At 39.6% G+C, this 27387-nt stretch overlaps 1 protein-coding gene across 2 annotated transcripts in view; it reads left to right on the top strand.

The window, feature by feature from the left end:
* Positions 1-27387, top strand: part of SLC44A1 (solute carrier family 44 member 1) — a 101127-nt gene that overhangs the window by 66073 nt on the left and 7667 nt on the right. For both annotated transcript variants that reach the window (XM_038402225.2, XM_038402224.2), the window contains exons 5-13: positions 1947-2040; positions 6920-7089; positions 9882-9971; positions 12332-12471; positions 13276-13462; positions 17940-18105; positions 21442-21598; positions 21830-21913; positions 25250-25387. In XM_038402225.2, coding sequence (XP_038258153.1) covers positions 1947-2040; positions 6920-7089; positions 9882-9971; positions 12332-12471; positions 13276-13462; positions 17940-18105; positions 21442-21598; positions 21830-21913; positions 25250-25387 — 1226 coding nt within the window. The remainder of the gene's footprint in view (positions 1-1946; positions 2041-6919; positions 7090-9881; positions 9972-12331; positions 12472-13275; positions 13463-17939; positions 18106-21441; positions 21599-21829; positions 21914-25249; positions 25388-27387) is intronic.

The raw sequence follows: 27387 nt of genomic DNA on the forward strand, positions 1-27387 counted from the left end.
CCCCTGCCAAGCTCTGTCCCCCTCCACACTCGGACCTCTCCCCCTGCTGAACCCCACAACAAACCCCTGTGCATCCAGATCTCCCTACTCCCGCACTTGGATCCCCCACTGAGCTGCCTGCACCCAGATTGCCCCACACAGAACCATCTCAACCGCCACCTAGATCCCCCCACGCTAAGCCCCTCCACACCTGGATCCTACCTTGCTGAGCCAGGGTGTTTCTAGGCCAGATGATCCTTGCATTATGTCAGGGTTTGATGCAGCCTCACTGCTAAGTACGTGTCCCAGAGGGAGCTTGACAGCGATCTCCCATCTCTGTGCAGCCAGTGGCCTGTGCTCCCCAATTCCATGCTAGAGCATCCACATTTATTTGACAAATAAAATTTGCAGAATTTTAAAATACTGTGTGCAGAATTTTTAATTTTTTGGCTCAGAATACCCTCCGGAGTATTTATCTAAATGGCAGAACTGGAACAAGAACTCAAGAGTCCTGATTCTTGATTGCCTCTTTCAGCCAACTGACTTTCTTTAATGATCTGCTAAATACAGAGATGTTCATCTCTTCCTGAAAAATCTAAACCATACAATTGCGGCTTTTGAGACTGCATGGGATACTTTACACTGGTACTCCCCAGCTGTGCCCCTTCTCTGTACAAAGAGAGGACTCCTTTCTGCAGGGGTAGCAAATGGGAGGAAATGCTGCTATGTGGTGCAGCACCATTAAGCCCAGTTGATGCTGGCTCAGCTGTTTTTAAAACTGTGCTTAAGCATGGTTTGAACTTGATTGTAGCCAACATAGTCTCCAATACGGTTTAACTGGCCAGCGCGTGGAGAGGTATTCAGCTTTGTTAAAGCTGCTGAGCATCCACAGAATTTGACAATATAAACGTGAGAGCACTCCTCCGTACAGATCTTCAGCTAACTCACTCTTTAACCTCAATAGTTCGTCCTCTCTTTGCTCCCTGTAAAGCACATGAATTGTAGTTTAAAAAGAAAACTGAATAATTTCTTTTCATCGTGGATAGGTTTGGCAGAATTTGATTTTTATTTTTGTGTAATTTTGATGGATATCTGTTTGTATTTAAGCAGTTTCTTTCCCAGTGTTTAGCAATTTTAAATTTTTACAGTTGTGGGAAACTAGGGGAAGGAGCGGATCAGACTATAATTATTTACTGACAGTAGGCGATTCAAAACATTAAAGCTTTCTAACCATTAAACTCAAATCATCACGATCACGTCAAAATATACAAAGTAAATATTCTTAAACCAAGCCGAGTTCTCAGGCAGCGTTTACTCACTTTGCCCATCTGTGAGTTTGGACCCTGCTATTGATGGAAATACTTTTTTCAATTTGTGGGTGTACAGTGAAATTCATGTTTACCAATAAAAAACTGTTCCTTTGACACCCAGTCATGGATGTTGTCTCTATGCAATTTTGATGCATTAAGAAACAGTTGGGGGTAGGGGAGACTTATTTCAAGGAGTCTAGTGATTTATGTCCTCCTTCCTTTTAAAATGGACTGTGAATTTAGCCTTTCTCTCTTGGATGATCAAAGGTGGTAGGAGGATGACCCAACCATGGAGGTAAGGGCCCATCTAATGCAGCCTATGATGGGCTTGATTCAACATTCCATTACAAAACATTTTCTCTAGTCTTTTGTAAATGTGAAGTCAATGGAGTTTTAGTGGTGGGAAAGTAATGTAATGGAGTGGAGAATCAGGACTATTATCCGTTTCAAAAAAAGAAAAGGAAGACTTGTGGCACCTTAGAAACTAACAAATTTATTTAAGTCTTAAAGGTGCCACAAGTACTCCTTTTCTTTTTTTGAAACGGATACAGACTAACATGGCTGCTACTCTGAAACCTGTCCATTTTAAGATGATTTGCTGGACAGGAACAGGAATATTAGATTTTTGATCTTGTAACATTTTTTTTCTTTCAACAGGATTAAATTTATGTAGCTATGAACTACCGTCATCTGAGAACACTAGAGATTCACAGGCCTCGAAGCTTTGTCCTAAGCTCCCGATTCCAGAGAGGTAAGTTTAATGGCTTCTTGTCTAATTGTTCATTTGTTTGAAAAAGATTTCACAAAAACCTCACAAACAACAGTTTAGGTCGCTCTGTAACATACCTGTGTTTGTTTTTAGCATGTTAACTCTGTTGGTACAAAGGTCATCTTTAAAGAGACTCTGTCAACATAACACTAAAAAAAAAAAAAAAAAAACCAACAACCCTACTGTGTTACTAGTGCTATTAAAATAGAATATTCAAAATACTATTTGATGTTATAGACTCAGTGTTGTGCAATGTGCTGCAAATCAGTTTGTTTGCCACCCTAAGGGCTGGCTGCATTTTGGCAGTGCTGTTTGTACACAACGTTATGAAGGGCTTTGAAATGAATGGTGGTATATGCACATACAATATTACATTTGTCATGTATGGTGTTTGCTTCTTGCATTTTACTCAGCCAGTTAAAGTCGGTGGGTCTGTTTCATTTGCTGGTTCTCTGTTGTGTCTAAGTTTCCAGCAATGGGATGCTTAAACGGCAGAAAGAATAGAAAAGACCCAAATACCTGAAGACACTCCTATTCATGTATTACTACATTTGCTCTAGTTTTAATGCTTAAAATTTCAACCAAGAGCTGCCTTGGCTGTTTTTGGTAAAGTATATGGTAGCAATTGTAACAAAGAGGATGCTGCTGGCATTGGGAGCCCAGCTGTATGTTTGAAGATTAGAGTGCTGCCCACAAGTAAAGGGGCAGTCAGTACTTCAGCTATACAGCAAATTTTGAGTTGTTCAGTAGTGCGATTATTTTAGGGTTCAGTCCTGCAAACACTTCTGTGAGTAGTCCCACTGTCTTTAACAAGATTTCTGCAGGGGTGTTTACGGCTTTGGTCTTCTGTGTTTTAGCTGAAATTGAAGGGGCTTGACGATGCAAACGGTTGTGACCAGTCATAGTTCTTACTTCATAAAGAACCTCAGTCTGATTATATCTGTTCACGGTCAGGCCATACATTCTCTGCATGGACATGAGTGTTTGTAAAGGAAAAACAGAGAAAAGTTCTGGAGAGGATATGTTGTATCCATTTTAGGACCTGTTGTTTTAAATGTCTTTTGTTGACCTCCATAACTTATCCAAGTTTTTAAATTGACTACGATAAGCAGCAACTCAAATGCGGACAATAACGTACTTTTTCTGAATCTTTTTTGTTTTTGTTTTTTACTGCAGATCTGTAGCCTATGCAACAGACCTAGGCATAGATGTTGCGCTACCTAACTAAAATAAATACAAATTCCAGTGTTGTTTTGCATACTCAAATGGCTTGTCAGTTTTAATTTTTGCCAGAATTGTATGTACTTTTCTTCCTAAACATTCCCATGTCATTCAATTGGATTGAATTTTGCTTAATAAGCAAGCACGCAGATAGAATGGAGTGTCATGTCACTTTATAATACAGTGCAAATTCCAGGCAAAATTGCTTTTTAAAATAGTCAGAAGGAGCTGTTATGTCAGTGGAGGGTTTCTCCATTTTGTTCTACAGTTATAAGTTAAAATAAAAATAGTTCATTAAATTTTAAAGTTTCCCAAAGTTTGACTTAAACCCCCAAAGAAAATGAAAGGAAATGCCCAATAGTTTGCCTTTAACTCACATTATTGTGTTTTAGATATTGTGCTAGTGCAGTTATTGGAGTGAACAAGCACATTTTGGAGACGAAATGAAATGGTCTGAAGGATGGAAAAATAAAATAAACTGCAGGAAGAAGGATGTTGAGGAGGAAAACTCCCTGATGTTCCCTTCCTGGAAGCAGCTCCTCAGCTGGTGTAAATTATATCATTCTATTGAAGTCAATGGAATAGCTCCATTAAAGTCAATGGAGCTATGGCAACTTACGTCAGCTGAGAACTGTCCCCTGAAGTTTCCCAGTTGATCATTTTGGAGGTAAAGTGTTCCTCATGCCCTGCAGAGGAACCCAGAGATCTTGGGGGACTCTGACATTTCAGCTTTGGAACTCTGTCCTTACTCGTTTTGGCTTCCTCACAGCACTGCCAGAGAGAACCACACCCTCTAGTAGTACATCCTGGAACCTCTTCCCTGTGCTAGAGAGCAGTTTCATTGCATGAAGGTGGTTTTGGAGCAGGGCATCTAGCCAGTTTTCCCCTTCCTTCTTGCCTCTACCTGTTCCAGCTCTGCACAGGAGCTTCCATTGAGTTTGGAGAGAAAAGGAGAGCATATCACAGCATCAGAACGCTCCATTCTGTTGGCTTAGTCTCCTCTACATGAGTTGGTATACATCAGTTATGGGGACTCAAATATCTCACATCTACCCAGTTTTGAGGCCCACCTAATAGAGAACTACTCTGTTCTTATCTCTGCATTCATTTCCTTGTCCGTATCCAATTAAACTGGACCCTTAATATAATTTCAATGCAACTATCATTATTTGTGCTTTTTTTATTTATTTATCATCCCCTACTAGGTGGATTCTGCTGATGTTGATCATGATGATTAAGCAGCAGATTATTCTTAGAAGTTTATAATTTCATTTAAGTACGTAATGTCCCAAAGTGTAATCAAAGAGCCTTATCAATTGCAGAGGTCACTATGACTAGATTTACTATTTTATTTTTTGTTAAACAAGGCACATCGCATGACATGCTTATTGAGTCAGAACCACTGAAATAGAAACAGGTCTCGTGCTGCATTCTCAGGAGTCTCATTTATTCAAAAAAAGGTTATAATAACCACTGACCTTATTTTTTATTAATGATAACAGTTTGTATTTAACTATTACACATAAAAACAGGTAACTTAATATGTACAATATAATTGCTACAAGCAAGAGGGATATTAGGAGATAAATACAGGAATGCTGTGTGATAAAGATAAAGAGTATATATTTCTCCTCCAGGACATATTGCTTCTAATGACTTTTTTCAGAATGTCTGTTTTCTTGTCAAGATGTAAAAAATTGATTTTTATTTTTTAACATGTTTCAGGATAAAAACTGAGCTTTGTCAGAATGATAGCTCTAATTTTCAGTATAAGCCTGTGAAACTTTGTAAGCTTTCTTAAAATTGGACCACGTGCATGAATTAAAAGTTAAATGCAAAGCCCTCTAATTTCAAGTTTTTCAAATTTCATTGCATACATTCTATGGAGACCTGCAAGATGTTAACACGCTCCAAAACTGGCTCCATCTTATAAAAAAGCTGAGGGAATATATAGGCTGCTCTCTAGATGGGAAGGCCATTACTATGGGTTTAATTTGATTTTTAATAGCTCTGACTAAATGTGTAACTATTCTGCTTAACTGCTGGCTTTACCACTCACTGAAAGCAGAGTATCGGTATAAGCATCTGCAAACACATTTACTTAGTCAGCACAGTTGACTTAAAACCTTATTATTTAGAACTCTGTCAGTTTCACAAAAGCATGGGAATCTGTTAATTATCTAGTTATGAGGGTGACCGTAAAATCTTCCCAATTCTGCACTGAATAATTAGACAATTGCTTTTTTAGTATATTATCTCCCTCCTCTCCTCCACCTCCCCAAAATAATAATGCATAGAGGGGATATTCTTAAAGCCGATGATTCTAACCCTTCACATTAGAAGTGAGGGTTAGAATTTGGATAAGACTCACAATTTAAAAAGAGGTATCTGGTACAGGAAATCTCTGGCTTCAAAATCACTACTAAAATAGGAGAATCCCAAAGGGATAGTGTGCACTGGTGCTTCATTATACTGAAATCTTGCAAATAAGTCAGTAGGAACTGATGGAGAGGAAGGAAAGAATCTGGAGGTTAAAAGAAAACTCTTCAATTTAATGTAAAAATATATTTTATTCATTGGATTCAATTACAAGCAAGAGTATATTACTAATAAAATGGAAAAGAATAATTAAAAAATAAAATAGACAACCTTGATAGTCTGATCTAGTTTAGGGTACAAGAAGATGCAACTCCCCAGGGGGCAGCATTGGGAAAATAAAGTCTCACGTTTGTGCTCTCCTGTATTTGCTGGTGAACTGCATCCCAATGTCTGTTTACTGGGGTGAAAAATACACCGGACCCTCGCGAGAATGCAGGATTTGGGATCCATGCGCGGTACCGCATTAACGCGGGGACCGCGTTAAAATGAATTGCAATTAAAGTAATTAAATTTGGGATCCGTGGCCGCGACCACATTCTGTGTGAATTCGCGCTATATAGACGTGCATTCTATTGAGGGTCCGGTGTATAATGCAAAATGTCAGTACCCCTTGAGAAGGACTCTTAATACCATTCAGGGTAAAATGAATAATTAAACAATTACAGGCCTCTTCATTGCATTTTTTATAAAACATTTAAAGACTTATTTAGCTGAGGTAATGAAAGTAATCACTGTAATTTTCCTATCCTGTGACCAGAATAAACATAAGAGAGGGAACGAATAAGATATCTTTTTCATGGCTGCTTGGCAACAGTTGTAAATGGTGACATGTTTTAGACTAATGTATATTTTTGCAACTATAATACAATCATTTTTAGATGACTTTTTTGCTACAAAAGTGGGTCAGTATTCCATTTTGAAGTCAGTGAAGGGCACTGTTTGAGCTGGTGTACCACATGACACTTGAATGACAGATGTTTAAGCTGAAATAAGAAAACACTCTTTTGAGAGGCGGAGGGTAATATCCTATTGGAATATGCATGCTGCCTTCTTTACAGAAATACTTGTAAAAATTGCATCACTCCTCATTGTGACCATTGTCATTCTAGCAGCACCTCTGCATTAAACTCACAGCTCCTTGTTATGGTGTTATGAGGGTAGAGAGTATTGCATCAATTCACCTTTCATTTGTGTGTTGATGTGGCATTTATATTAAGTAGGAGTAATTTTTTTTCTGATTTTTTTTTTCTTGTGTCACCAGTGCACCTATTCCATTCTTCCATCGCTGTGCTCCTGTGAACATTTCCTGCTATGCCAAGTTTGCAGAGGCCCTGATCACCTTTGTCAGTGACAATAGTGTCTTACACAGGCTGATTAGTGGAGTTATGACCAGCAAAGAGATTATAATGGGACTTTGCTTGTTATCACTAGGTAATTGTTTTTCTCATTATTAGCTGTTTCATAGTACTGCGATAGGAGACTTTTAACATCCTCTAGCCACAACATGAACATAAAACATATACAGTAATAAGCCCTCAGGAAACTGTTCAAATGCTTTTTACTCAGTAGCCAAATAACTGTTGCAAAAGAAGTATACATGCACATTCAGTTGTTATTTAAGATGGGGGGAGGGGTTGGACATTCTTCAGTGCTCTTGCCACAACTGTTTAAGTCAAGAAGAGGCAGCTGTACTTTCTAATGCTCATTTGGCCCTTTCACTCACCGTTTTGCCCACTCCCTGCACCTCCTTCTAAAAATGAGAGCAATGCATGGCATTATGCTCTCAGAAACCTGAGACTTGGGCTTCTTTTTGTATGTATGGCTTAGCTATTTCGGCTGGGATTTTCAAAGGAGCGAAAGGAAGTTAGGTGCAATTGTGTTTGGCTCCTTTGAACCTCCTAACCTTGGTTTTTATGAATATAAATGTTGCAAGTGTGTTATTAAAAGCTAGCAAATTTCCAATTCTGGGCCTTAGGTTTCTTGTCGATCACTGATATCACACCAAAGTGAAGTGATTGTTTTAAACAGACCCTATAAATGAAGGTAAATTTGGATGCACACAATTTTATTACATTTCTGATCAGCTGACTTCATTGGATTCTTAGTGTGAGGCCCTTAACCTCTTAAAAAAATCCAATTCCTGCTGTTACAGCCATCTGTCAAAAGTGTGTGTGGTTAAAGAAAAAGAACTGATGACTGACTGCAGGGTGCCACAGAGTCTATAGCAGCAAGATTCTGCTATAGGCAATCTGTCTCTGTAGTAGAGAGAGAGAGATCTTGACTGGAAAAAAATAAAACACAAAATCACTTCTTGGAACCAGCTGCAAAGAAACCCACAGAACTATTTCTTCCATTGCACTCCATGGTAATAATAGTGGACCTGTAATAATTTGATATAAAGGTAAAAAGAAAATTAAGAATTTGCAAACTTGTAGCTCTATTAGTAGGGCCCTACCAAATTTATGGTCCATTTTGGTCAATTTCACGGTCATAGGATTTTAAAAATTGTAAATTTTGTGATTTCACCTATTTAAATCTGAAATTTCACAGTCTTGTAATTGTAGGGGTCCTGACCCAAAAAGGAGTTGGGGGGGTGTCGCAATGTTGTTGTAAAGGTTTTGTTTTTGTTTTTTTGCGGTACTGCTAACCCTACTTCTGCGCTGCTGCTGGCAGTGATGCTGCCTTCGGAGCTGGGCAGCTGAAGAGCAGCGGCTATGGGTCAAGAGCCCAGTTCTGAAGGCAGAGCTGCCACCACCAGCAGCGCAGAAGTAAGGATGACATGATACGGTATTGCCATCCTTCTGCACTGCTGCTTGCAAAGCTGGGCCCTCAGTCAGCAGCCGCCTTTCTCCAGCCGCCCAGCTCTGAAGGCAGCAGCACAGAAGTCAGGGTGGCAATACCACAGCCCCCCTAAAATAACCTTGCGACCTCCCCTCCCCCCCCCGCAACTTCCTTTTGGGTCAAGACCCCCAATTTAAGAAACACTGGTCTCCCTATAAAATCTGTACAGTATAAGATAAAAGCACACAAAAGACCAGATTTCATGGCAGGAGACCAGATTTCACGGTCTATGGCGTGTTGCTCATGGCCGTGAATTTGAAAGGGCCCTATCTATTAGCAACACTATAGTTGGATTAGTGCCAAATTTTACTTTATATAAAATTTTTCAATAAATAATGTAAAATTAATTTAGTCCTTTAGGTTAAAGTAGGATAAAAAATGTGATTGCTTTCAGATCAATTTTTATGCTCCCTTAATTAAAAATAATCAGAATGTTAGATCGTTTAGCTCACAAAGAAGACCCCAATGCCTTTCACTTCAAAATGTAGCTAGTGAACACACAGTACATGTTAGTGAGTGACAATTTAAGGAGGATTTTAGCATGCTGTACTTGTATGTTGGTGGGACTAATACAATGCCCATGCTGGCTCACTGTGAGGGAAGTAGCTTTCCAAATAATAGGTGCACTATGAAAACAGATGCAGAAATATTTATGTACCAATCCAAATGAATGAACTTTGAAGTGGCATGTTGCATATATTGCCATAATGCCAAGTGCACAAAAATGGGGATTTAAGAGATGAGAAATGGGAAAATAATAAAGATTGGAGGAGGAAATGTGAAAATTGCAAGTAAAAAATTATTGCAGAATCAATAAAACTCATTAAAGTACCCAATGTGAATTATAAAGATAAAGAACAAAGCAGTAATTTTTTCCTTGTAACAAACATGACATCTTAAATTACATACATCATAATATCTGCACTTGTTTAGCATGTGTTTGCATGCGAGTTCTCCTCTGCTGCTCAGAGTTGTGTAGTGTTTTCCCAACTCATGATATTAAACTCACACTTCTGTCATGTCCTCTTGTTTGTTTTGTCACTGTCTGAATACATCTGTGTGGGTAAATTTTATGTTTTGATGTATAGTGTACTATGTAAATGCATACATGCTCTTTTTACTTAGCAGAAGCAGGAATTGTAGAGGCTACCTGACTTTCCTTGTGTATTTGTATAATAAGTTTGAAAGCCCTAGGCGGGGGACTTCCTCTTATAAAAGATTCTATTAATATGCAATAAGATAATTATTAATAAGATGATAATATTATTTTTAGTGTAGTGAGTTCAGCTGAACTTCCTCCCCCTTGCTCATGAAAAACACCTTTGTAGCATGTTCCTGTTTGAAATAATTGCTCTGCTTTATTATATTTTTCTCTTCTGCAGTGCTGTCCATGATTTTGATGGTGATAATCAGGTACATTTCAAGAGTACTGGTTTGGATCTTAACAATTGTTGTCGTTTTGGGATCGCTTGGTAAGTCTTGTTCATTTCCTTGTTTTTGAGAACCAAGTTCTGATCTCTCTCCCGCAACTGCAAGGTTAATCAGCGACCTACTCAGAGCCACTTTTTTTTCTGCTTTACATTGACCTGTCTCAGAGTTCCATGGGGAAACTGTTATCCTTCTGGCTGAGGAGGACTGGATTAGATTGAGTCATTGCTGCTCTTTACCCAGCCAGACAATTACTTCACCTCCTGTTTGGCGGATTAGTACGCACACAGCCCATGACAATCTGGAGAATGAGACACCAGGAATCTATTCAGAATCCTTACACTGCAGTATAGAGTCCTGTGGGGCAGAGCAGCCCCATTCACATTTAGGAGAGGTCCTTAGGGGGTGCCTGAACTCTGCTCAGTACATTTAAGCAGAGGGGAACATGGGTGGTTTTCCATCTCTTTTCCTTCTCCTTGCATACCTCTTCCAATCCTGGGGACTACTGGGGGAGCAGGGAGTTAGTTAGGCCCCCAGAGCAAGTAACAGTAGCCTGAAGCTGTGAGATGAGTTAGACACACTGGCTTTAAGATGCCAGAGATTCCTCTACATAATATGAATTCCCAGTTGTCCCATTAGGGCTGCTTTGTGGCAGCTTTGATCTACCCCATTAACTTTAAATTTTGTGGAACTGAAGTTTTATATTGTTGATCTTCAATAATGCAGCCAAAATATTGGGTATGGGCGGGAGGTTAAATTACGTGACGGCCATGATTTAAGGTCCCGTGACCTGCCAGAGTTAGAAAAATTTCAGTGGGCCAGTAAAAATACTTTGAAGATCACTTAGCTTTTCTGAACTGCCCCACTGACATCTTATTACATGCTGAAAAACAGCACCAAGTGCGAAGACCTTAAAAGTTATTTTTTGTGAGACACACTGCTTTGTTTACATTAGTTCATTGTTTTTGAAAGCCCCATATGGTCAGTAGCAAATCTGGAATTTCCTGAGTCCTACACCTATCTTTTGAAACGAATAGAATCCATCAGCTAAGATTTTGGCACTTTAGATAGCACACTGCAGCTGAGTCTCAAACCTTGAGGAAAGGAGAGGAGAATTGGAGAGAGAAAAGAAATATCAAAAGAAAAAGGTTAATTCATTGGAGGTGTGGAATCCCAGATCAAAGGGAAGGTTCCGTCTTGGAAAAACGGCTAGAGCCAGAGAGTGAAATCCTGGCCCTATTAAAGTCAATGGGAGTTTTGCCACTCCCATTGACTTCAGTAGGGCTGGGATTTCCACCTGAGTGTTTAACAGGAGATGCTTCCTTCTCTTCTCCTTAGCCTTTATTTTTATTTTTCATTTTCCTGTCTCACGTGAGGTGAGCTGGCTCTTCCCTATCACTCCTGCACTTCCAGTGCCTGCATCAGCTCTTCTTCAGGCAGGAACACCTATCTGTGATTTATTTGAGGTGCTGTTTCCAGTGTCATGGATTTTTTTCCCCTTTCCCCTCTCTGTCTCCCAGTTGCTTCCTTTCCTCTTTCCTGGTGACACTTCTCTCTGAAGTGTTTACACTTTCACTTATTCACCTTTCTTTGCTCTTCTTGTTTCTCTACATCCTCTCTAGGGCTCCCACACTCAGTTCTTCTGTTTTAATTTCCCGTACATACCCTACCACATCATCATCTCTTCCTGTCCTTCCCTACCCCCTTCCAGTCCTCTAATGCCTGTCATATGGGAGCAGTATCTGTCCTTCCATGCCTCCCCTGACTAGTGGCTTCACCCTGTTCTCTCTAAAACACATGAAATGAGGAGTACTGATCCAAGGGTGTGGCCTTTCAAAGAGGATGGCTCTAGACTGTTCTCAATGGTAGCAGATGACAGAACGAGGAGTAATGGTCTCAAGTTGCAATGGGGGAGGTTTAGATTGGATATTAGGAAAAACTTTTTCACTAAGAGGGTGGTGAAACACTGGAATGCGTTACCTAGGGAGGTGGTAGAATCTCCTTCCTTAGAGGTTTTTAAGGTCAGGCTTGACAAAGCCCTGGCTGGGATGATTTAACTGGGACTTGGTCCTGCTTTGAGCAGGGGGTTGGACTAGATGACCTTCTGGGGTCCCTTCCAACCCTGATATTCTATGATTCTATGATTCTATGATTCTATAAGGGGCTGCATTTTCAGGTGGACCAAGCAAGGTAGAAGCAGTGCAGGGAGAGCGCCTGTTTGAGTAGCAGGCAGGTGGGAAGCCAGAGCACTCCCCTTTCAGAATCCTTCCTTTCAGAGCAGCATCAGCCCACTTGGATATTTTCTATCCATTTAGACGACGCTGTGTTCGGCTGATTCCATTCTTTGTGCCTCTCTTCTGTAGCGGGAAATAGAGTATTTGTCTTTTTTAAATTCAAACCATAGGAGGCACAGGAGTCCTGTGGTGGCTGTATGCTAAGCAAAGAAACTTTGTCAGTGAAACTCTTACTGCTGATCAGCTTCAAGTAGCCAAAGACAATCTTCAGGCTCTCCTGGTCTATGCCATTTCAGCGACTGTCTTCACGGTAAGTGCTTTGTCACTGACAAAATTGTATTCCTTTTGTCTGTCATTCTCGCCATGTCCTTTGGCTTGTCAGTGCAGGTTTTGTAATGTGTGCAGAAAAGATTGAAAACATTTCAGAAACAATATCCCTCTCTGTTTGTTGCTTCACTTTCTACTGTTAAGCACTGTTCTGGTAGACCTATTCTTCTGATGCCAGGGGAGAGTGTATTGTAGGGCCTGAACCCACAGCTAGTCTGGGCCACTCTCAGCTGGGACTTCCTTGCACAGAGCAGCTTCAGGATTGGACCCTTAATTTGTATGTTCACTTGCACTTGGATCCTGTTTGTCAGATAAATCAAACATGCAACACTGAGATGATACCTCATAATTTCATTTTAGTTAGTAAATCTTGATACAGGCGTGCACTGTAATTAAACCTTTTTATAAACTTATCTGACAAGTTCTCCAGGTTCTGTTTCAAAATATAGGGCAGATTCTGCCCTCGGCTACACCTGTGCCATCTCCTTGCTTTCACTGGGTTCACAATGCAATTGAGTGATAGCATTTGTTCTATAGTCTTGTCAGTCTGAGTGTCAGTTCAAAAATGTAATTTAAAAGATAGCAGGAGTCACTAAGAATAGTTTGCATTGATAAATCAATCTTGAAATATTTGATGTAGGATTAAATCATGTAAGCTTGCAGGGCTTACACAAACTGTGTTGGAAGTGTGATTAGTTTGCTCTACTTGAAGAACCTGTGTTGTTTACTGCACCTGATGGTCTGCTTTTCATCATCTAAAATGTCAGTTCGAAACTTCTCTCCTCAGGTTATCTTGTTCTTGATAATGTTAATTATGCGCAAGCGAGTAGCTCTCACCATTGCCTTGTTCCACGTGGCTGGCAAAGTTTTCATTCACCTGCCACTGCTAGTCTTCCAGCCCTTTTGGACTTTCTTTGCCCTCATCCTGTTTTGGAGCTACTGGATCATGGTCCTGCTTTTCCTTGGCACTACAGGTATGTGGGTACATTGCTTCTTTTAAGTAAACACTGGTACTTTCTTGTTCAGACTTTAGATATAGTTAAAATTTGAAAATAAGAATTGTTGTGCTCCAGTATATCCCTTTGACTTTGAATACTTTGAATGAGCACAGAGAGTACTTTAGTGCTGAAAGAGATTGCTGTGTTCTTGTGCACATCTGTATTCATCATCGGGTGTGAAGATACCCATTGTTTGGTGTCCTGGAGTGTTTCTACCACTGTTTTGCCCCCCTTTGATGTGAGGAAGAGCAGCTGCAGGGCTGCTATAACATGCAAGCAGTAAGTCTCCAAGGGACTGTCATGCTAGCTGGAACCTGTTTGAACACGGTGTGTTCTGTTTATGGATGTTCCTTATACGGCAGCGGGGCCTAGAAAAGGAAGGTGGAGAGTTTATGATGCCAGCTTTATGCCACGCATAGATTTCCCCGTGCCAGAGGAATACTTAGCTGTCCTGTTAGGGTAGCTTTCAGACTGGATAGTGTCTCATTTTTGGTTGTCTCATTGATTTGTAGAGTTACAGAAATTAAATACAAAAAAAAGCATGTCAATACATCAGTAAAGACATACATGTTTTTTAAAAAGTCAGGAAATGTACAACTTCAGAGGAATCCATCAATCTGGTTTTATCTTCAAAACTCAGCACATCTTTTGAAATAAAGTCCTGTTATTTCTGTTCCTTTCTGTATTTAGAGGGTATTTTGGCTGGACCTGAGAGAGACACCACTAGCCATGCTCAGGTCTGTCCCTGGTCCTTCTTCCCCCTTCTCTGTGCACACAGCCAGCCAGCCGCCTGCTGCTTGCAATCTATTTATTTTCAGCTCTGCTGCAACTGTTACCAGTAAACAGTCCCCAGCTGGGGCTAGTGCAACATCAGCAACTTGATAAGGTGCTGTCAAATACACAAACTAAACAAACAATAATAGAGGGAAAGTATTCTGTCGTCTGTCTGTTATGGTGATTTTAGGGATTACTTATAACAATCGCATGCAGATAAATGACAGGTTTCAGAGTAGCAGCCGTGTTAGTCTGTATTCGCAAAAAGAAAAGGAGTACTTTTCTGCACTTGTCCTGCTTGTCCTGCACTTAGGATGGAAGAATCCAATGCACCGCTACAGACTAGGGACCGAATGGCTCGGCAGCAGTTCTGCGGAAAAGGACCTAGGGGTGACAGTGGACGAGAAGCTGGATATGAGTCAGCAGTGTGCCCTTGTTGCCAAGAAGGCCAATGGCATTTTGGGTTGTATAAGTAGGGGCATAGCGAGCAGATCGAGGGACGTGATCGTTCCCCTCTATTCGACACTGGTGAGGCCTCATCTGGAGTACTGTGTCCAGTTTTGGGCCCCACACTACAGGAAGGATGTGGATAAATTGGAAAGAGTACAACGAAGGGCAACGAAAATGATTAGGGGTCTAGAGCACATGACTTATGAGGAGAGGCTGAGGGAGCTGGGATTGTTTAGTCTGCAGAAGAGAAGAATGAGGGGGGATTTGATAGCTGCTTTCAACTACCTGAAAGGGGGTTTCAAAGAGGATGGCTCTAGACTGTTCTCAATGGTAGCAGATGACAGAACGAGGAGTAATGGTCTCAAGTTGCAATGGGGGAGGTTTAGATTGGATATTAGGAAAAACTTTTTCACTAAGAGGGTGGTGAAACACTGGAATGCGTTACCTAGGGAGGTGGTAGAATCTCCTTCCTTAGAGGTTTTTAAGGTCAGGCTTGACAAAGCCCTAGCTGGGATGATTTAACTGGGACTTGGTCCTGCTTTGAGCAGGGGGTTGGACTAGATGACCTTCTGGGGTCCCTTCCAACCCTGATATTCTATGATTCTATGATTCTATGATACTTGTGGCACCTTAGAGACTAACAAATTTATTAGAGCATAAGCTTTCGTGAGCTACAGCTCACTTCATCGGATGTAACAAAAAAAAGCTTATGCTCTAATAAATTTGTTAGTCTCTAAGGTGCCACAAGTACTCCTTTTCTTTATGCAGATAAATGTAATTTTCAGGTTGATGGTATCCTTTTTAGGGTTCCTGCAGAAATATTAATATAGTCACTTGCCATAATATTCAACATATATGCAATATATTTAACAAAAATAAAAGGAACAGAAAATGCTAGAGACATGCAATATGAATATGCTAATGTTACTGTAGGGACCATAACTCTGCATTTCTTGACTTTTTAAATACATCTCCTATGACATTAACATTAACAGTTTTTTGCATTTAATTTTCCTCCTTTTCATTGTAGAGCAAAGGGTTAAAAAACCCAGTGACACTCCTCTAAGGACTTATGGCAGCACAAGCAATTTAGCCACTATGTAAATTGATAAATGCACATTTCTAAAAGGACACATGCATGCACAGAGCATCACTCAAAACGCAAATGCACAGTAGCCAATTTTCTGTTGTCTGTGACAGTCTTAGGGCTGGTCTACACTAGACAGTTAGATCCACCCAGCTACCTAGCTCATGGGTGTGAAGAATCCACATGCCTGAGCGACATAATTAAGTCAACCTAAGTGCCTGTGTAGACAGCACTTCCATCCACTTACCTATCGCCTCTTGGTGAGGTGAATTTACTACAGAAATCGCTGTAGGAAGTATCTACACTGAAGTGCTACAGCTGTGCACTGTAGCATTTTAAGTGTAGACATAGCCTTAGCAGTGGACATGCTCCTCAGCAATGAGGACTTTACACACCCAGTTTCAAGATAAAGGTCTAGAGGTTCACCATAGAAGTTGCTGGGGTTCAGTAGAGGTACAAGGGTTTGCCTGAATAGAGAAGTTTGTAGGATTGGGGCCTAAATGTTTAACTGATTTTAGTTAGTTCTGTACAAAACAGTGGCTGTAACTTTTCAAAATGTGAAATGTGTATTTTTCAGAAAGTTATAAGCATATGGGGGAAGGGGGTTAAATGGAACTTGAAATAGTGGGTTCACTACTTCACAGATGCTCTAATACATTATAGTAATTTTAACACTTTTTAGATGATATAACTATTTCAGCCTAACTGGGAAAATATTTGGGATTATGGGGCCCTGTTTTTAACAAGGGACAGAGATAATAGAATTTGTTCTTGGTTTGTTTTACTGCTATAAGTTTAATTTTAATTATGAGATGTGATGTTTGTTATCTGGGGAACAATGAGTCACACTATTTTTCTTGCGCCTGAAAATGGTTATGGTCCCAATTCTGCATTTTGAGCTGTGCAGGTAGACCCCTGCACCCAGTGGACCCAGTTGCATCATCAGGGCCAAAGTTTGGGCTTTAATAATAAAAAGCTTTGCTCAGTTTTAATTGTTGGTAACCTCGGCCCTGGTCCTGAATGTGCCTAATTTTAGGCACTGTGAGTTGTCCCATTGACATCAAATATTTTACATTAAAGTTAAACAAATATTGAAGTCTTTGCAGAAACAAGGCCATACATGCTATACATCAGTATTTCCCAAACTACTAAAAGCCAAAATGTACAACACTTCTAAAAATGAGCCAGAAGAAACTTGCTTTTCCAAATAGTAATTTACTAGAACAAAATTATTTTGGTAGTGGTGTTTGGCTTCCAAGATTCATACAAAACTGAAACCATTCACATAAGAGATCTAGTGCAAACCTAAGACAAAACACTAATGGCTTTCAAATTGGATCTGTTTTATGTACCTGTTATGTCCATTCTCTGTATTTTCCTGAACCTCTTCTGCTGTTCACATCATTCTGATGGGTGAGATGGACCTCCCCAGTGAGTGCTAATGCTTTTTGAAATAGAGCATCCATCGCCTGAGGAAATCCTGACACAATGTCAGTGAGCTTATGTGAAAGTGCTACTTGGATCAGACAAGTCTATTGGGTTTTAAAATATGTATAAAATTCTTTGGGAAAAATCTTCTCTTCTCAAATGCTGCTAATCTTCTAGCAAATAGGTTCAGTTATTCAAATATAGACAAAACATACGTATAAACACTTGCACCATCAAGAAATAGAGGTGACCATTAATGATGTTTGATCCTAACTAAAAATACAAATTATGATCTTTAAATAAATTTCTGCAATTTTTGCAAACCATGGATATGAAGAGAGGATGGCAGAAAATTCAGAATGACTTAGGTTTCCTTCCTTTACATTTTGGAATAAGAAATCATTCTGCTTTATTATTTTTTTCCAAATTGCCACATAGCTAACAATTTTTTTTTTAAGTTGGATGTTGAGTGTGGTCTGGAGAATTTTTAAATCCTTTCTCTGCATAATTCTTAACAGTAATTAATAATTCTGCAGGCTGACCCAGCAATATTATCTCCATTATCAACTGTCCAGCTACACAGGTGGTAACTCTTTATTAGTAGACAGAGCTATCACTCTTTAAATGATTGAGAGTCATTAGCTGAATTACAAATAGTTCCTTCTTTCCAAGTTGATATTGGCTATCTGCCTTCTTTCTCTGATTTGTTCCTAGGTAGCCCTGTCCTAAACGAACAAGGGTTTGTGGAATTCCGGGTTTTGGGCCCTCTACGATACATGTGGTGGTACCATGTGGTAGGGCTGATCTGGATCAGTGAATTTATTCTAGCATGTCAACAGATGACTGTAGCTGGGGCTGTTGTGACATACTATTTCACAAGGTGAGAACTTTTCAGAAAGTTCAGCTTTTTCTTGAGAGACCTAGTAACTGAATCATCAAAAATAACTGGGGCCAGAGCTTGTGGTGAAATGAGCAGATGTGTTCTGCCTGAAAGCTGAAAAGCAAAAGCAAACTCCTAAAATAAATAGTATGTTTAGCTGGTTTTGTGCAATTTAAAGATGTTAAGCACTGCAGTCTTGTTTGCCCCTATGTCCCATATACACAATTAAGACCTAGATGATTCATTTAATAATAAAAAAAAAAGTAAAAAGCACTTTGACATTCATCTCTTTTCAGTAATAAAGTCGATAAACTCCATTTAAATTAAGAGGATTGGCACTTATTGACTGGAATTACTTAACTGAAAAATAAAGTTCTTCAATTCTTTTCACTCACTCATATGTCTGTTTTCTAAGATTACAGAAAGTCCCATTAGAGCCATCATTTTCATATGAATTCAGGCAAGTTTATATACTAATGTTCACAGGAAGCAAAATGTATATATTAAATCTCCATGTACCATCACTGTGCATGAGTCCTAAATTTGTAAATCATGCTATACTCATATCAGCTAATGCATATGTATCTCAAGTACAAGAGAGGGATGCATCACATGTTTTTAGGATAATAACTCCTAATTGGTAGTATTGCAGCGTTCAAAAATAATGAGAATTAAAAATAAATAAATCTGAGCTTTTTTTAATTTGTTTTTTTTTAAGTCTCTAGGTGCTCTGAGATCATGTTTTTAAGCTTTTTTTTCTACACAATAAGGACTAGAAATTTTGGGGTTTTTTTAAATAGAAGCGGAGGTTCTCAATCACAGAGCTAGGAGATAAGGCTTTAAGAAAAACTCTATCACGAGTCTTGCAATAATTTTGTGAGAATGAGCAATACTGAAGTGATATCCAGTACTTTCGCTAACATACAACTGTTGGCAACATTTTTGATTAAGGAAAGAAATGATGATCATATTGAACTTATTCACCTCTTCTTTTTTTTTTAAAGTATATCTTTCTAAAGTGAAATTTCTCAAAATGTAACCGTGATATTTTATAGTTCACTATATATTTGTTTAAAAAAAGAAATCTCTGTGCTCAACAATCTGATAATTTAAGTTACACTTTCCATTCCAAATGGTCCTCAAAGTAGTTTGCAAACAATAGAGATACAGCACCTCTGAAAAAATGCAGCTACTTCTGAAGCAGAGAGCATCAGCGGTGATGCACAGCAAGAGTGGTTGGAGTAAGGGAGGAAAATGTCAACCCATGACAAAGCCCTTATGCCTTATTAAAATTGCCATAGGGTCATCCGTGTCCATGCAGAGCAGAGCAGACCAGGACGTTGGTTTAAATGTTCTCTCATATGAAAGATACCTTACAGTAATTTATTTTCATTGATATCTGGCAACGGTTTATTTCATTAATGTCCCTGCTGTGCCATTTTTACAAATGTACAATTTTCAAAAATTGTACACAACTAGGAAATACACAGTAGGCAGGAATAGTCTTGCTGCATCATGGGGGTGGGCTAGATGATTTAAGAGATCTTTTGCATCTTCAACATCTGTGAGTTTATTAACTGTATTTTACCTGAAGGTAAATGAGTTTGCTCTTACCTGCTCCCTATCCATCATTCCTTAATGGGAATTTTGAGTTATTAAATATCCATTTCCCTCTACTACTTTGTTTTCTTGCATATTAAAGTGTGGTTCTAGTCTGAAAAGTGACTGTGAAAATGGTATACTGGGATTCCACGTTGTTAACGATTTCTAGATCAAATGTACATAATTTGCATATAGAAAGATTTTTGTTTAACTGCCACCCCTGAGCTCTCACCTAGGGATCTGAAAGCCAAGACGGGCTCTTTGCATTTCATGTAATGCTACCAGTCATAAGTAGGCTTGGCAGAATTTGGGGCTATTTTTTATTATTTTGATGGATAATGTCAATGTTCATTTCAAGCATTTCATTCAATCTTTATTTATTTAAATTTTCACAGTTGAGAGGAATGATGGAGAAAGGTCAGAATTATTTAACGACCGTAGACAATGAGAATCAGAAAGTTAAAGCTTTTATGACTGTTAAAACACAAGTTGTCAACATCCTCTGTCAAAATATACAAGGCAAACATCCTTAAATCAAACTCAAGGAGCTTTTTTCTCACTCTGCCATTTTGCGTGTGTGTATGCATGTGGTGAAATTGACATTTATCAACATCTACTAGTAAAAATGTAATACTTCCAAGCCTAGTCATAAGGTTCTGTTGGCCAGGTTAGGCCCTCGGTTACAATTGTACAAGCCAATTGCCTTCTTCCATTTGCACAGGTATAACTGGTTGGAACTAGGTAAACTGTTTTTTGTGAGAAGAAATAGAATCCAGCTCACTGAAAACTGACTCAGAATGCTAACAGGAGCCAAAAGGTGTAAAAACATTTTTTCCTCACTGAAGTCAGCATGAATCAGTACATGCAGGGAGCAGGTCTGTGGAATTAGAAGGTGCCACTTTTTTTATATTTTTCAAGTGAAACCACCCTTAAGAATAAGTTTCCCTAAATTCAGGGGAGGCATTTTATTATTGGAACAATGGCACTTCATTAACATTAATCCTATGATACTTTTATCACTGAGTGTATTTTTTTTAATACTTATCGGGTGCTCTTTCACTAAATGCTGCATGGACCTGCTGTAGAGATGGAAATAGTGATGGCTTGCTTTAGAGGAAACAAATACGAATGATAAGAATACATTACATTTCTTAAAAGCTATATCAGAAGACTGAATGTGCATTCAGCTCTTCTTATAAATACATCCCTATTTCCCCTTATAAATGCATCCTTAGAAATACTTTGTTACAGCACTGTATTTTGTTTTAATACTTGATTCCCTGGCTTTGTGGATAAGTATATTCAGAAATACAAATGGTCTGAAAACAGCTTTTGTTTAATGAATGTATATATGCTTTTTCCAATATATAAAATAGGGAAAATCCTAAAATAAATTTGGGGGACAGGAGGGAAAGACTTAAAAATGTTGAATTAGACATTCATAAAAGTGTAGAGCTTAAAAAATTGATTGTTTAGGTATAACTATAGTGCAGGCCAGTATCCCCTCACAGCTCAGCTGATGACTCATCCTTTTCCTGCTGTTACATTAGAGCTAATGCTGTTATAGACCCTGCTTCTCAATGTATCAGCAGTGTCCACTGAAGACTAGAATGAGACCACCAAATTGCTTTTCACCTGTGAATTCAGTCCGAATTTGTCTGTAGGTGGTTTTTCTCATTTGAAGTCCATATTGATGATACTGCTTTATTTTATTTCTCTGCTGATTTTCCACAGGGAGAAACAGAATCTGCCATTTACTCCTATTCTGGCATCAGTAAATCGCCTTGTCTGTTACCACCTAGGAACAGTGGCAAAAGGTTCTTTCATTATCACACTAGTGAAGATTCCACGAATGATCCTTATGTATATTCATTCCCAACTCAAAGGAAAAGTAAGGGAAACCTACTTCTTATTAAAATACTGGGTTCCGAATGCTTGAAATTTGATCCTAAGTTTTGTCCAGAAAAGTAAGTGTCCGTGTTCATGAAACTTACGGGCTGATTTCAGAATATTCAGCTCTTAAAGTATAGCCCATGCATTTAAATGTAATGGTTGTTCAAGTTCTTTGTCCTTTGGGGTTTTTTTAATGTATTTGGGTTTTTTTCCCCTGTTGCCATGCTAGGAAAATGCCTGTGCTCGATGTATGCTGAAAGCTTGCATCTGCTGCCTTTGGTGTCTAGAAAAGTGCCTGACTTACTTAAATCAGGTAAGATTTTATATATTATGACTTTATATAAAAAGGCTGACAATTTATGTGTTTGAGGAAGGATAGTCTTAAATCAGAAGATGGAGTAATTTTTTTCCTGAAGTTGACGCATGTTAAATTGTACTTTGGAACTTGATTGAATCTATGTACCTCAGTCATGTCCCCATTACTGAAATTAAAGTACATTGTGATCTCACTGAGGCTCATTACATTAGTCCTCGTTTACAGCGCCTGTGTGAAAAATTGTCCAAATTTCTCTTTCTGGAAAAGACATTTTGTCCTTTAAAAATGACTAATCGTGTCTAAGCAATATAGCATTAATTTAATGGCTGAATACAACACCTCTGGCACCCATTCTCCCCAGGTACATTTAAGTTTGAAAGTGTATTTATGGTAACAGAGTGTGGAGCTTTTCTCCTTTTTAATATTTGAGCATCACACATTTGAGAAAATGTATTTCTTTTAAGTCTCTTCCTTTAAGGCTATGTCAACACAGCAGGTGGGAGGTGCAGTTCCTATCTCAGGTAGATGTATACATACTAGTTCTGCTTGAGCTAGTGTGCTAAAAATAGTAGGGTAGCTATGGCAGGTTGGGCTAGTGTCAGAGTCTAACCATGTCTGAGATCCTGAGTATGTACTCAGATGGCTAGCCCAAGGTGCCACCTCAGCTGCCACGCCACTATTTTTAGCACGCTAGCTTGAGCAGAGCTGTCACGGGTACATCAACCTGAGCTGGGAATTATACTTCCCAGCTTCAGTGTAGCATTATCTAAAGAAGGAAAGCAACTGTGAATTGTGATGGGTTGTTTAGTCATATCTGTTTCCTTGTGGGAGAGCTGTGCTGTAGTCTGTTAATATAGATTTATTTTTTACTATTGTTCAATTTGTCTCAAATTTGAGACAAACATTTTGTATAATGGAGCTCCTCCCTCTTTGATTTTGCAAACTATATGATTGTGAACCCAGCTACCTTTGTAAGTGAGCTCACTCTCCCCTTGGGTCAGATTAAAGTCGTACAGAACTTGTACTCCTTTTAGAACCACAAGATATGTTTTTGGAAGCTGCCTTATTCAAAGCTTGGTTTTCAGAGTTGTGATGAAACTACCAGACAAAACCTTACAGCATACCATAAAGTTCTAGTGTGGGCATAGTCCTGGCCTGCCCTCACCAGGCCTTGTTTTTGAATTGTCTTGATGAAGATCATTAGTGAAGTATAAAGAAAAGGAGTACTTGTGGCACCTTAGAGACTAACAAATTTATTAGAGCATAAGCTTTCGTGAGCTACAGCTCACTTCATCGGATGCATTTGGTGGAAAAAACAGAGGAGAGATTTATATACACACACACAGAGAACATGAAACAATGGGTTTATCATACACACTGTAAGGAGAGTGATCACTTAAGATAAGCCATCACCCACAGCGGGGGGGGGAAAGGAGGAAAACCTTCCATGGTGACAAGCAGGTAGGCTAATTCCAGCAGTTAACAAGAATCATAGAATATCAAGGTTGGAAGGGACCTCGGGAGGTCATCTAGTCCAACCCCTTGCTCAAAGCAGGACCAATCCCCAATTTTTTCCCCAGATTCCTAAATGGCCCCCTCAAGGATTGAACTCACAACCCTGGGTTTAGCAGGCTAATGCTCAAACCACTGAGCTATCCCTCCCCTCCAAATATCAGAGGAACAGTGGGGGGTGGGGTGGGAGGGAGAAATACCATGGGGAAATAGTTTTACTTTGTGTAATGACTCATCCATTCCCAGTCTCTATTCAAGCCTAAGTTAATTGTATCCAGTTTGCAAATTAATTCCAATTCAGCAGTCTCTCGTTGGAGTCTGTTTTTGAAGCTTTTTTGTTGAAGTATAGCCACTCTTAGGTCTGTGATCGAGTGACCAGAGAGATTGAAGTGTTCTCCAACTGGTTTTTGAATGTTATAATTCTTGACGTCTGATTTGTGTCCATTCATTCTTTTACGTAGAGACTGTCCAGTTTGGCCAATGTACATGGCAGAGGGGCATTGCTGGCACATGATGGCATATATCACATTGGTAGATGCGCAGGTGAACGAGCCTCTGATAGTGTGGCTGATGTGATTAGGCCCTATGATGGTATCCCCTGAATAGATATGTGGACAGAGTTGGCAACGGGCTTTGTTGCAAGGATAGGTTCCTGGGTTAGTGGTTCTGTTGTGTGGTGTGTGGTTGCTGGTGAGTATTTGCTTCAGATTGGGGGGCTGTCTGTAAGCAAGGACTGGTCTATCTCCCAAGATCTGAGAGAGCGATGGCTCGTCCTTCAGGATAGGTTGTAGATCCTTGATGATGCGTTGGGGGGGTTTTAGTTGGGGGCTGAAGGTGATGGCTAGTGGCGTTCTGTTGTTTTCTTTGTTGGGCCTGTCCTGTAGTAGGTGACTTCTGGGTACTCTTCTGGCTCTGTCAATCTGTTTCTTCACTTCAGCAGGTGGGTATTGTAGTTGTAGGAATGCATGATAGAGATCTTGTAGGTGAAGTATGTAATTAGTGGAAATTGTCTTTGTTACCCATGCCTTACCTAGTCAGTGATGCTGGACAGAACTAGAAATGCTTTCTTTTCCAACATCTAGAAAGCAACTTCTCTGAAACGCATGACCCTCAAACTATTGTATGTCCTGAGAGAGATTTTTGTCCAGCTGCTTAACTAGGTAGTAATGTCATTGCTCATCTCCTACTCCTGCAGCAAGACTCCAAATTCTTTTTCCATTAGCATTTTGTTGTGAATCTGATATTCTTGCCATATATATATATATATATATATATATATATATATATATATATATATATATATATATATATATATATATATATATATGGCAAGAATAAGTAAGGCAGGTGGAAAAATGGTTATTCCTTCCTATATTGTTCTCTTTCTATTGATTCAACCACTGCCCTTGGGGCACTTGGTTTCGCAGCTTCAAGGTGAGCAGTGACTGGCTCAAAAGCCAGCACAAATCCTTGCCTTTTTTGTTTCTGAAATCAACAGTGAGCACTGACGGGATTTTTCATTACACAGTTCCTTTCCTCCCTAATTCTGGAATGGAGCTGGTTGTTTTGAAAGTGAGTGTCATGTTATTGAGTCCTCATTATTTATTGATTAAATTTGTACCTTTAAAGATCTCCGCTTAAATTTAGTGTCTCATGACATTGTGTTCCCTGTTGTGGAAGGGGATGGGAGGAGAAAGTCTTGTTGCTGTAGTAGATGATTTCTTGGTAGGTAGATAGATATTGGGAACATGAGCTCTGGGGAATGTTGAAGGAAAAGGGACAGTGTGTATGTGACTAATTCTTCATTTTGCTTTCCCCCAGAATGCATATACAGCCACAGCTATCAATAGCACCAACTTCTGCACCTCAGCAAAGGATGCCTTTGTCATTCTAGTGGAGAATGCTCTGCGAGTGGCTGCCATTAACACAGTAGGAGACTTCATGCTGTTCCTGGGAAAGGTATGCCTAAGGGCTGTACTGTTACAGACCTGGAACAAGTCTGCTTCCTGTCAGAAACCTTCCCTATGCTTGCGCTGCAGCTACAATGTGCCTCTGAGAGCTTGTTTTCCCACTGCCTACTGCTGGGACCCATTCCATCCTGCTGTTTCCATCCTGCTGTTTCCAGTCAGAAACATGATTTAGAGGGCTGTGAGCAGGAAAGGGAAGTGTAAAAGACTCTCTGGATGGTGGTGGGTAAGACTGGTCAGATAGTGCCCCTCCATTGCAGGTGTTCAGCTGAAAATTCCTTTGACAACTGACAGCTGAAAAAAGTCTGGCCACAAGTTTTTGGTTTTCCATTGAAAAATCTAAAATGTAAGGAAAGCCGACAATTCCCCTAACAACTTGTTTAATCAAACCTTAGTTTTCCTTCAGAAAGAAGTTACACCTTTTCAACCAGCCCTTGTAGTAGGGGTGGAATGGGAGGCAGCAGGACCTTGTATTGGCAGCTGGGAGTTGCCCATTGTGGGAGTAAAGAGGAAAGAATTGGGACCAAGTATATTCTAAGGTAGAAAGATTACTAAGAACTGCTGTTGCAGCTCCATTTTCTATTTCTTTAGGAAAAACCAGAACTCAGTAAGTTACTGTTCCACCTGGGCTGACTTTTTGTGTTCTTACTTACTAAACTACTAAATACTAGTCCAACCGCATCAGATGTAGCCCCACGAGTACCCATCAGCACGGGGCCCTTCATGGAAAGAACTGTCTATCCTCTGTATGCTCCTCTCTATGTATTAAATCAGATTACAGTGGGCTGAACTCTTAAGTGTGGTTTTCTAATCCAGTAAATAAACAAATCAATACCGAGTGATGGAAATGAGCACATAATGAAGATACAGGTGCCTTGGGGGTATTGAAGTGAACAGTGCAGTTCTCTGGAGTACTCTAACATGACAGGAAATGTCTCCATCAAAAAATGGTTTTCAGATCATTGGGTGAACAGGTTTCAGAGTAGCAGCCGTGTTAGTCTGTATTCGCAAAAAGAAAAGGAGTACCCGTGGCACCTTAGAGACTAACAAATTTATTAGAGCATAAGCTTTCGTGAGCTACAGCTCACTTCATCGGATGCATTTGGTGGAAAAAACAGAGGAGAGATTTATATACACACACACAGAGAACATGAAACAATGGGTTTATCATACACACTGTAAGGAGAGTGATCACTAAGATAAGCCATCACCAACAGCAGGGGGGGGAAAGGAGGAAAACCTTCCATGGTGACAAGCAGGTAGGCTAATTCCAGCAGTTAACAAGATTATCAGAGGAACAGTGGGGGGTGGGGTGGGGGGGAGAAATACCATGGGGAAATAGTTTACTTTGTGTAATGACTCATCCATTCCCAGTCTCTATTCAAGCCTAAGTTAATTGTATCCAGTTTGCAAATTAATTCCAATTCAGCAGTCTTGAATAGAGACTGGGAATGGATGAGTCATTACACAAAGTAAAACTATTTCCCCATGGTATTTCTCCCCACCCCCCACTGTTCCTCTGATATTCTTGTTAACTGCTGGAATTAGCCTACCTGCTTGTCACCATGGAAGGTTTTCCTCCTTTCCCCCCCTGCTGTTGGTGATGGCTTATCTTAAGTGATCACTCTCCTTACAGTGTGTATGATAAACCCATTGTTTCATGTTCTCTGTGTGTGTGTATATAAATCTCTCCTCTGTTTTTTCCACCAAATGCATCCGATGAAGTGAGCTGTAGCTCACGAAAGCTTATGCTCTAATAAATTTGTTAGTCTCTAAGGTGCCACAAGTACTCCTTTTCTTTTTGCGAATACAGACTAACACGGCTGCTACTCTGAGACCTAAGAGTGGCTATCCTTCAACAAAAAAGCTTCAAAAACAGACTCCAACGAGAGACTGCTGAATTGGAATTAATTTGCAAACTGGATACAATTAATTTAGGCTTGAATAGAGACTGGGAATGGATGAGTCATTACACAAAGTAAAACTATTTCC

The sequence above is a fragment of the Dermochelys coriacea genome, chromosome 5, assembly GCF_009764565.3.
Source record: "Dermochelys coriacea isolate rDerCor1 chromosome 5, rDerCor1.pri.v4, whole genome shotgun sequence".
NCBI classification, from domain to species: domain Eukaryota; kingdom Metazoa; phylum Chordata; order Testudines; family Dermochelyidae; genus Dermochelys; species Dermochelys coriacea.